The 12132-nt window shown below is 40.4% G+C and overlaps 1 protein-coding gene across 1 annotated transcript; it reads right to left on the reverse strand.

Moving 5' to 3' along the window:
• Positions 1-436: 436 nt before the first annotated feature.
• On the reverse strand, positions 437-1021 carry LOC120908322. Its single transcript, XM_040319243.1, has one exon. The coding sequence runs from the start codon at positions 1019-1021 to the stop codon at positions 437-439; it is 585 nt and encodes a 194-aa protein (XP_040175177.1).
• Positions 1022-12132: the final 11111 nt, after the last annotated feature.

A 12132-nucleotide genomic window follows, 5' to 3' on the forward strand; every position in this document is an offset into this window, starting at 1 on the left:
ATTAATAGTACACGGAAATTTTTTCTGTAACTCAGCCAGCACATCTGATTCTACACTTTTTAACTCGAATGATTTTCTCCAATCCGGAAACAAAACATCTAACCAATTTCTTCCTAGCAGTGGCGTAACACTTCTTTCCGATCGAATTATTATTAGTTCTAATTCAAATAATTTGGCGCACCTCGCTATTTCCACTTTTACACACATTTTTCCCATTGGCTTTATCGCTTGCCCTGACGCTGAGAAAAAGGATTCCTCGGTTGGTAGTATTTGTACATCGTTGAACATTTTAGTATATGTTTCTTCCGAAATTACACTAACACATGCACCGCAATCTATCTCAAACTCTAATTGCTTACTATTAAAAGCAAGACGGACCATCTGAGGATTTTGACCTTTATCGAAATCTACTTTCCGTAGCTGACCTCTACTAGCGTTACTCATATGTTTTTTTTGCAAACCGACACTTCGATGAAACGTGTCCCATTTTTCCACACACGTAACACTTCCACGCTTTTGCTGGACAAGTTGTAGGATTGTGCGCACGACCGCAACGATGACACTCCGCGCTTGTCTTTTGCTCCTGGCTGCTTCGACGATACACATACTCTCGTTCCAACTGCTTGCTCTGCTGCTGTACAGGTGTTTTACGCACGCTCGCTACCGCATGCATCTCCTTCTCCACCATCGCTGCGTTCTGCTGCTGCGCCGCTTCCCACGAACGCGCTATTTCACACGCATCCGCAAATTTCACTCTCGATTCTCTCAGCAACCGCGTCCGAAGCTCATGGTCTCGGATTCCAGCAACAAACTGATCCCTTAGCGCATCCGGTAAAAACGATCCATAATCGCACGATTGCGCTTTCGCTTTAAGGCTGATAATGTAGTCGTTTATCGACTGATCCGATGACTGTTTCAGCTTGCGAAATTGGTAGCGCTCCGACACGATATTCTCCACTGGTGTGAAATATTCACTTAAGGCATTCACTAAATCCTTATACGACTTTTTCTCGTGGATCATCCGGTGAACAAATCTTTACTGCGGCTGAATACAATGACGCTCCCGCCATTGTCACCATGATCGGCACTTTCTTCTCTTCGGACACATCGTTGACCAAGAAAAACATTTCAAGCCGACTAGTGTACTCCTTAAAACATTCTCCCAAGACGTAGGGCTCAATGTTTCCCATAGTATTCATTTTTAACACTTCGACTTTTACTACGGGCTTGTTTAAAACAGGCTTGACTTTATCCTCGTCGCCAATTTGTGACATCTATACGTATCGACGGACTGGACTAGACTGACCTACTTTATTACCAATACAAGTTACACTTTAAACTCACATATACTAATACATATTACTCTTAAACTAAAACCTCACGCATACACTACAATTATCAAATGCTTAAATGTAATCATTTGTTTTGTAGACTGAATTAAACGAGGGAACAGTTTCAGACAAAATGTATTAGAAATAGCTAATTCAGTCGTTGCTTTTAAATACAATTTAAATCTATTTAAAAATTATTTAAAGTTTTAGTACCATCTTGATTTGAGGTACGTTATGAGCTTAATCGTCGTTACTTGTCGAAATTTATGAATAGTATTAGCGATTGTTACGATGAATAGTGAAGAGTTCTTGCAAACGTTTGTGACATAGTATTTTCAGGTCAACTCTGTGTTTAAGTTGGGTCAAAGTATATATTAAAAAAAAAAACTTTCTCACAAGATTAGGTATCCGAGTAACTAGACGTCCCCACTGGTAATAGTTATCGAAGTTCTGCTCCTCAAATATTTTACTTACCTTTTTCAGAGTCTGCAGACTCAAAATCAATAATAAAAACATTTTTAAAAAATTGTATTTGCCCTGCCACTACTTTCTGTGAAATATTTGGTGCAAGCTGGAAAAAGTGCAGTAATTTTAAATTAAATGATATTTTCATTAACATTATCTAATCATTTCATTAATTAAAGGCAGTCATATTATACGTTGAATTGCTTGCAATTCAATATTTGAAAAAGCTATCATTTTTTAAATATCTCTGTAATTTAAAAACCTTTAGTAACATTGTTAAAACATGATGATTTTTACTACTTTACTGCTCAAAATTAACTTCTTTAGGCAAAGCTCGATTCAAAATAATATTTTTATCCATACAATGACTTGTAGAATTTTCCAGCTTACTGAATTACTTAACGTTGCTTTTGTAAATGTTATATGAGGCTGAAAAGTTTATAGATTAGCTTTATGTAAAAACTGTTTCCTATTCAAGCAATCATATTAAACTCATGCAAGAATAAGTCATTTCTAACCAAGTACATTAGTGAATTGTGGCAGGTCTAAATCTACTAGTTTTTCATGATCATAATCATGGGAATAATCGAATTGGATATACATTAGTTGAGTTGAGTTAATCTCAAACTAGGTCTTTGTAAAGTTAAAGATTTTACACACTTTAATGTTAATATGAGAGGCGATGAAATAATTAATACTTGCAAAAAATATTTCAGCAGTTTCTTATCACTTTTAGAAACTCACTTGCATTGCTTAGTTCCTAAAATGTTTGTAAACAGAAAATGCGTTATATAAGATAATTCATGATTTAAAAAAAAAATTGTTCCAAATTGTTGGTAAATATTAAATTTGATATTAAATGGCATATGTTGCAAGTCCTACAGAATACGCTTGAATAATGAGATTAAATTTTACAGACTAAAGGAAAAGAGGTTATTTAAATAATAACTTACATTTTAAATTTCTTTTCAAAGATAAAAGAAAACCCAACTTTACTAATACTTTACTAACATGAAATAAACTCTCCCTAAAAACCCTTTCAATCTATGTCTCACACTCTGATCAACCACCAAAAACACAACTACAGGAGAGAAATGCCATGAGTTTCCTAATTCTCTCTTCCCACACAACGTAAGCGAACATCGAAGCGATTTGGGTTTAGCTCGGAAACTGGAACCACCACAATATTCGTTCTCTAACTAACGCCAACCACCTCGACCAATACAGTGCATACACTTAAGATTATTTAAATTACACCATCCTTCCCTTTCCTCTTCCTCCCCTTAAAGTGGTCACGGACATCACCCATTGTAAATGGACATGATTTGCCACTACCATCGAGAAGCATTCGTGGTGGCTTCAGCCACCCCCCCCCCTCCCCCTTTCAAACGCCTTGGCACACAGCTACTCTAGCGTGATTGAGAAGTTTCGGACGATTCATGTCACAAAAGAAAGGACAAACTAATTCTCCGTTCATCCACCAGCCACGGTCCTGTCAGTGGCAAAACTCGGTAAAGAAAAACACGGGATCGTGTGAGAGATAAGACACTCAGTCGCAAAATATAAAAAAAAACAGAAAAATATCTCAAAAAAAATCCATCCTACTGCAACCACATCCAAACAAACAGACACACCGTGCAGCAACGAGCGGTCGACACGCGGATCTATTCCGCTTTTCACTTTTCGCTCCAATAATCCCGAGAATCGAGACAATTTTCCACTTTATTGTCATTGCTCGTTTAACTACCGAAAATTTGCATGTAATTTTTGAAATTGTTTCGCTTTACGGCCACCCCAACCAACCAACCAAACCCCGTGTCCAGATTGTCGGCTTCGGCAAACCAAAATGTCCCCCCTTACCACCACTTTCTGCTACGTCCTTGCCAATCCCGTTGGTTCAAACTGGTCCCCTTGCCATGTGGAAAGCTACATTCTTCATCTTCTACAACTGGATCTGAGAGATATGGCACCAACGAACTGAAGCGCCAGCTCCCACTCACACATAAAGTCACACACACACACACACACACATCGAGAAGGGCACTGTAAACGGTGGTAGCGGTAAGTACCATTACGATTAGCCTGAAACGTTTACCGTAAAAAGCTAAGCAAAAATAAGCAGGAATCCGTTTAGACGGTCCTTTAAAGCGAAAAAAGAAGAGCAGCAGCTTCATTCGCAGCTCCGAACGGCGACCGTACTCCCGGACGGTGCACATTCAAATTCATACGCTTCCAAAAAGTGGCCCCCACAGGCCGGTCGAAGAAGAAGGCGGCAAAATAAAATCCGTTAAAAATGCACACGTTACAGCGAGAAGGAAATTATCCTGCGCCACCCTCAGCACCACCACTGACACTGGGAGGCAGCAACAGCAGCATACGGTACACCGCGTACGACAAGCGAACCTGCAGGAGAAAGATCAGGAAGGACAGTAAAGTTTTCGCTACCAATTACCATACAGCACCGTCCGCCCCAGCACTCTTCTCGCAAAGTTGTTTCGTCACCGCAAACCGCTCTCGAATCATTCGAACGAAACGAACTGACAAAAATGATATCCCATATCGCTTGCAAAGTTTTTCCTCCTTCTTCTTCGTCTCCTCCTAAATCTCCTCCTTCTCTTTCTCCTTCTTCTGTCCCAAAAGCGTCGCGGAATCGCGGAAGGCGTCTGCATCGGACGGATCTATCGTCCATGATCGGTGTCCTGAGAGGAGCCGCGAGCAAGCAGCCAAGAGAGAGTAAGAGGGAAGGAAGTGAAAGCAACTGAAGAAAAACTCCAAACTTTTCCATCCCACACCCAGCGGGAAAACGGAACGCTTCTTTTGATGACGCTGTGCGAGCGGTATGTTCCTCTGTGACTGTAGGAGTTTCCATCCCCGATGTAGTGGGCCCCGGACGGACGGAAACGTAGTGAATAGTGGCATGAAATAAGTATTCACCTTTTTACGGGGTCTCTCGCATTAAAGGCTTTTTTCCACCGTTTTCCTCGGTCGGGTCGGGGAGACGTCGCCAAATGTGACCGTAAGAGCTGCTTGTGGGTAAAGTGTAATATGCGCGCATACTAAGTGGGCAAGGGGAAGCGTTGGAAGGGTCGTCACCTTATGTTCCTATACTGTACTGCGTCACCCTCCCACAGTGGCCAATTACCGAGTGCAATGAGGAAAAGCGTTGTAGGAGTTTTTTTTTATGGGAGGGGGGGGGGTGTCATAGTTTTTCGCTACTTAAAACAGCGAAATTGGTTGCGAACACACAATGGGCCAGGGGTTGGGGAATGGACGCAGCTTAGTTTTAGATTTGGTTTTAATTTTACTGTGCTCGCCCAGAAACGACGCTGCTATCGAGCTTGACGGAAAAGATTTTTTTATTTTCTACTGTGGTGAAATGCACCATCTGCTATTAACACGCTATACGTAGAAGTTTTTTGTATTATGGCTCACTTTTATGGTTACGATACAACTCGTTGTTTGGCTTCATTTTGGGTAAGTAATATGGGGGTAAGTGGTTTGTATCAAAAAGGGAGGAAATTTGCCTATTTAAGAAGATTCCTTCCATAAACTCTGTTTTAGGAAATAGTTCTATTTTTCGTTCTATGGTGTCGTAGGCCGCCTTGAAGTCAATGAACAGGTGGTGCGTTGGGATCTGGCGCTCTCGGCACTTCTAGAGGATCTGCCGTAGAGTGAAAATTTGGTCGGTGGTGGATTGGCCTCCAACAAACCCAGCTTGGTAGCTGCCGACAAAATTTATAGCAAGGGGCGCAAGTCTGCAGAACAGGATCTGGGACAGGATCTTTTAGGCGGCATTAAGGACTGTGATGGCTCGGAACCCAATACTCACACGTTTAACAACAATTTTTTTCAGTTTCATATCTAATCACTGGCTTTCGTACTAGTTTTGTGCTTGCTGGTAAAAAAAAAACTTATATAATTAATCCATTCTGCACAAAATCGAATGGAAACAGCTAATTTTGAAACAGCTAAAACACATCACATTCTAACAATTTATCTCTCTATTATGCTTAAGACAGTTTCAATTTTTTAAAACATACCCCCTAACCATACTTGTAACTTGTAATCGAATTTGAAACTTCAAACCCATTTACGCCCAAAGCTGGGTACGGAGTTGGGACCGCCTCATTTTAGCCTCAAAACAACCAGTAACAAGAGGAGCAATTTAAAACCATTTCAAAGAGCACACCTTGCACTTTACTTCGGTGGACGGTTTTACCTTCCATTTGGTTTATTCTGGTTTAAAAATTTGCGCGCACACACACTCACAAAAAGCGAATGTGTGAAGCTGTAAAAACTGTGCGCGAAAGGACACCGAGCAACATTTTCATCGTTCCACTGGGCTGATGGAGGGAGACCGGAAGAACAATAGCATGTTCTTGGTGGGTGTGAAATGGGATACGCGTAGCAACCCACGAATAAAAAAACCCAGATCTCTCCAACCGTTAGCACCCCTTAAGCACCGAATACACAAGTTTTAGAAATTGTGACAAGTCGGTTACGGCACAAAAAAAAGACACAAAAAACCTGTCGACAACGGATCGTTCTAAGGCCCCTGTGGGCAGGGAGGGAGAGAGAGAGAGAAAGAAAAAAAACCCAAAACCGGGAAGCAACTAAATTTAAAGTCACATAAAGCAGATAGCACCATCACGGTCAGGATGGAGGTGGAAAAACTGGCACATCGAAGGACTCGAAGGATTTCTTCTGCCTTCGCCACCGTACACGCAACAAGGGGCAGCTAAAATCTCTTAGTACAGAGGAACCAAACAAGGAGGGCTTCACCAAGGATTCACACGAAGAACATCCGCCTTCCACCCACTCTAAACCGGGGGGGTTGTGGAGCAGGTTCCCTAGCACAAGAATAAATAAAAGAAACGGGACATTCAGAAACAGAGAAGCGAAACATTTATGAAGAAAAATGGTACCGGAGAGAAGCTAACAGCTGCTAACCGGTGCCGTATCTCACACGATGATACATTCGCACCGGGACTGAGAAATGGCTTCGGTTCTGGAATGTCTCGGGGATGGTGTATGGCGTGTCGTGTCGGTCGTTGTGTTACCTAGCTACCGTTAGATTATTTCTATTCCTGCTTTCCAATACAATTTGAATCTTCCCGTGTGGCAGAGCGTTCACGTGTCACCACATCCTCTTGCCTATTCCTTTTCGATCGTAAAAGACGCAGACAGTTAATCGTCGAAGGTGATGACAATTTGAGCAAAAACAGAAGTGGCTCGGGTGCATATTGGCGATATCAACCACAAAGATTACTGACATCGAGTCTGGTGTTTGGTGGTGGTGTGAAGGTGCAAACAGCTATTGAAGACGGCACAGTTTTCTATGCATGATGTTCTAAATTTAATGATCGAGAGAAGGGAAGCGCACTAGCAGCTCTAAACCAACTGTTTTTCGTTCCTTCATTGACAGCTTCAACCATCTGTTAATAGGTAAATTAATTCTATAATATGTAAGTATGTATCTCAGCAAAACCTATGCAAAACACTTAATTAACAAACAAACCAATAAACAAATATTTTAAGGTTGATCATCAACCACTTTCCCAAACTCGATCGTAAAGGGAACGATCGAAGCGTTTGTCAAAAATTATAAAATTAAACTGGTGGTTTCCTTTGATATTTTACAACATTTTTCATTATTATAGTCGAACTAGGGGTACTTTCGAGACCTTAAAGTTTTCCCCTGATTGCTATGCTTTTGCCAATGTAAACTTACTAGTAGAAATCGAAAAAGCTTTTTGGATTCATTATATACCATCTCACGAGAAAATACGGTTCCTGGATTGATTTTGATAACATTTTGATAAAAATAAAAAAGTGTGTAGGGGAAGGTAGGTAAAGACGGACACTGCGGGTAAGATGGACACTTCTCATAAATGCATCAAAATGGTAATTTTCGAAAAAATCAACAATGCAGCATCCTAACTTAAAGTTGAACAACACATTTGAGAACATTTTTGGCATAATATATGTAAAATTGGTTAAATCCACGAACAAAATAAATTTTCAATCATGTGCACCCTTGTTGATCTAATTTGACTACTGCCGATCTTAAGCTCTACAACTTGTATTGTTTATATTTCCGAAAGTTTTATTTCATGAATGGGTTGTCGTGATCATTAATGAAAAAACTGGCGAAAGAACGAGGATAAAAGCAATGCAAAATATTGTTTTCTGGTGGTTTAAACATCCTGACACTAAAGCGGGAAAGACGGACGTTGTAGGGAAAGATGGACACCGAATTTATTGATTTTTTACTTCTTATATCAATTGGTGATGAATATATTTCTTCAAATACCTTAAATAAGGCTATTCCGGTGCTATAAATCAATCAGTAACTAGAGAAAGTATTTAAATAATCGAGAAATGAAACACCGGTCAAAATAGTAGCCATTTGTTATGCTATTACTCGCTCGACTCTGATGAGGCGCTTCACGAAATCCAATATCTTGTCACGACTTGGACAACTTTAAACAATAAAAAGATGAGGCATTGATACTACATTGTTCAGGAATAGATGAGACATTCTATGGGATTACAAACATCAAATGTTGAATTTTGACATGGTGGAAAATTGATTAAACTATTAACAAGTCCCTCAAAAATTACTGGGGTCATGGTCTTTTCGCGTAGTAATTTCCTTAACGACAGTTCTAGACTGTTGTTCTGTAAGCTGGAGCAACGTCAGCTGTAAGTGCGCGATATTTCAATAATGCTTTAGATTCCACATTCTACGATATATTAGAAGCGGTGCTTACAATTTCTAAAACCACAGCTGAATGAATCGTCGTTGCAATAGGCCAAAAATTGGTTTATAAACGTACCAGGACGTGGAAAGCGATAGAATTTGTTAAAATACTGTAAAACTCTTCACTTTCCAGCGTTTTTTTTATAGGTGTCCATCTTACCCTTCATGGTCATATCCCTAGATATTTACCATTTCCCTTAACGTGTCCGTCTTTACCTACCTTCCCCTATTTTGTTGCATCAAGACTGCATGCAGTGTGGATAACATCGATACCTTGTGGGGTGATTTCGACACATTGGTTATAACTTTTAAAATAACAAGCTCTGATGACCGGTTGTTTTTCATAAAAGTTTAATAAAGTATTTCGTACCAATTTTAAGAAAAATCAACACAAAATTGTATTGAAATATGCGAAAGAAATGAAGTTACAAGCAAAATGAAAAATTTCGCTGCAAATAGCATGGGACCAGACTCCATATAGTAGAAGCTGCGGAGATAGCATCTGGTTTACGGAATGAATGGTTAAGATTCCTTTAAAAAAAATAACCTTGCAGCCACCATCTTCTAGCAATCTTCTTCTTTTTTTCATAAAATCGAAGGGTGTTCAATTTTATTTTTCTCTGTCAACTCGAAAGCCAAAAGTCGAACATTGGTCAATGTGATTCCATACCAGCGACTATTTTTTTCTTCAGTTAAGCCTAAACCGGCCTGAAGTAAGCCTAAAATACGGTCGAAGCCATAACAGTATTAATTTTAATAAGCCTAAACTATATATTAAGTACATATTTTGTGTCCGAGTTTGGCAAACGTTCTATGAGAGAATGATAGCTAAATTCCTTAATTAACACTTTGACGGCCAGCCTGACGTCACAGTTTTTGAGTGAGCACGTAGCGCATGGCAAGAGAGCGATGAGAGCGACAGTTTCTCGGGCCATTGTTATCACTCTTTTGTTTCATTGCGATAAGCGGCGTAGCACATGTCGTTCTCGTTCTCTCTTTCCTACCTCATTCGTTCTCAAGAGAATCACTGAGCGTCAGATACAAAGCTGAGTGGTGAGCAAAGCCGTCATACGAAATCATATGACGCGGCGCTTAAAGTGTTAAAAGCTCCTTGGTTTGTTGACAACGCGAGTTAAAACTTTAAAAAGCTTCTGCGGTATTTTTCATAGAAAAATGACCGCGTAGCATGTCAATATTGACCAATAAAGTTCTAAAATCAATTGATATTAGTGATCAAAGGTCCATCGACTAGTCCGGATTAAATTATTTAAATATTAGAGTAATTTTAAAGAGGGTATCATTGTTTTTCGTAATTTTAGAGTAAGGAAATCATTTTAAAATATCTGGAATGAAATTATAGCGAACATTTTGTCAGTTTTTCTACATAATATAATGATTATTAGAAGTAATAGACGAGAAACAAATGAATATTAAGGACATATTTGGATACTAGAGACGTCGAGAAATCTTCAAAAACATCCATTTTTGCGGATGTTTGAATAAAAAAATAATTATTTATGATTGTGACATCGAGCTGAAGATTACATCAATATAATCAATTGATAACCAATAACCTCACCGATAGGTGAAATAAGTTTTCCGATATACGGTCTACGGAACTGTCCAGGTTGCCGCAAAGTCAAATAATGGGTGAAAATAGGAGATGTCCGACTTTAGGTTTCCGCCACTGTATCTCGAAAACTATTTGATCTATTCTATTCGATCGAACCATACTCTTTTCAGCTTAAGCTCAAATATCGTATCAGCTTAAGCTAACTCCATCCATGGTTACACATTTTAATCTAAGTAACACACTCACCCAATTTGATCACACTGCTGAAGCGTCTAAATGGTTGGCCAACTTAAAAGAACTTTCACGAACGAAAGCACTTTCTCCGTGGACATGTTGTCTTATTGTTTCTCCATGACAACCCGACCCGACAGGTCTCGAAACATTTCTTCTGTTTTGCATTGTCATCACATTCCTATTACAAGCGCTCCTTAGCTGTCCGCTTCTCACTCGTTTTGGGTCGAGCTGTGGTCATTTGTATGTTTTTTTTCTCTTCTCCTTCTTCTGTTCACTATCTCTCTAACGCTCCACTGTTAGCACCTAATAGCCCCGGTGAAGAATATTGCAAAAGTTCTTTTTAATTATTTTAAACTCACCAACTTGCCAAACGACCGGGAAATTGCCTCGTGATGGTGTGGCCCCGTCCGTGTGACAACTTTTTCAGTAAAACCGAGAAAGCTCTCCTGACGAATGCCAGAAACCTGAGCACATTCAAGGCTCGTTGATGGGGTGGTGTGGTGGTGTGTCTCGTACTTTTGTAAGAATAATTTTTTAACAACTATTTCCTTCGGCTCGTTGCGCGCTATCGTTTGTTCCCGTTCGACCCCGGTGTGCAGTATTACATATTCTCTCCTTTGCCTACTAGGATAGAATAAGACAGAGAGAGAGAGAGAGGAAGAGAGGCAGAGGAATACGATCGTACTAAAGGAGTGAGGAAACAATTTCCTTCGTTCACATCATGCGCTCCGCCAGCAGCACTCTCCGGTAAAAGTGTTAAGTCAAGCGGAGCGAAAGTTCTCCGTGCAAGGCGGAAAACTTTGCTAATCGAAAGTTCTGTCAATAATTGTACGAGCGGGCATGATGCAACCGCGTAGCACTACGGATACGGAATCTCCTAGCTTCCATTTCAAACCGATCGTGTCTTCTTCGTCGACGACGACGACGACGACGACGACGGACGGCGACGCTGTTATTGCATTTCCCATTCTATTGATGCATTGCCCGCCCCGATCAGCGACAACTTTTTCAATATTCATGTTTACATAAATTACATCGCAAAAGGGGGGGTTCATCAATCGTTCATTTAGGATGCAGCTTCTTAAGCATGTGACCGCTTTTGCAGCCAAGTAGTGGTTGTGGAGGGCACGTAAACAGAGTACAGAAAGTTTCCAATTTACCTAACCGTTTATTAAAACGGATCCACTGTTTATTGTTGCACGGTGAGTTTTTAAATATTATTCTAACATTAAATTCCACCAATACTGCTACATTTGCAGGTCGCAGTCGTGGATGATATGATGAACGTGCCCGCCCGCACAACGCACAAGGCAACCCGTGTAGACAAAGCGTACAGCACAATGTTGTGAGACACTGCAGCGCAAGCGTTACCATGAAGATACAAATGATCGTTTTTTTATTAAATTTTAATGGAAGCACACAAGATACACAAAAACTCTACCGGTTACGAACGGTGAAGCGCTCATTGCGCATCCTTCTTCGTGTCTTTGCTGTATGAATCGTACGAAATTATGTACAGTACACCAGCGTTGCACGTTGTGATGGGTGGCACGCAAAGTTACTTTGAAACTTACACGCTGGGAGACTCCCATTTCATAGCATATCCGTCCGGTATTCGCTAGCCCCAGGGACGCTTTCGATGCTCCCACAATAAAGGGGAATTGAAACGAGAAATTATACATTTTTGTGCCATCGTTTCCACGGTTTGCTCTTTCCCCCTTTCCCTGCCACAGTCGCCCAGATGCGCGTCCGCCGACTAGCAGCAG

Source organism: Anopheles arabiensis, chromosome 2 (genome assembly GCF_016920715.1).
Source record: "Anopheles arabiensis isolate DONGOLA chromosome 2, AaraD3, whole genome shotgun sequence".
NCBI classification, from domain to species: domain Eukaryota; kingdom Metazoa; phylum Arthropoda; class Insecta; order Diptera; family Culicidae; genus Anopheles; species Anopheles arabiensis.

Bases quoted from the DNA above. Each gene is read 5' to 3' on its own strand.
- LOC120908322 (XM_040319243.1), bottom strand. From the start codon at position 1,021: ATGATCCACGAGAAAAAGTCGTATAAGGATTTAGTGAATGCCTTAAGT.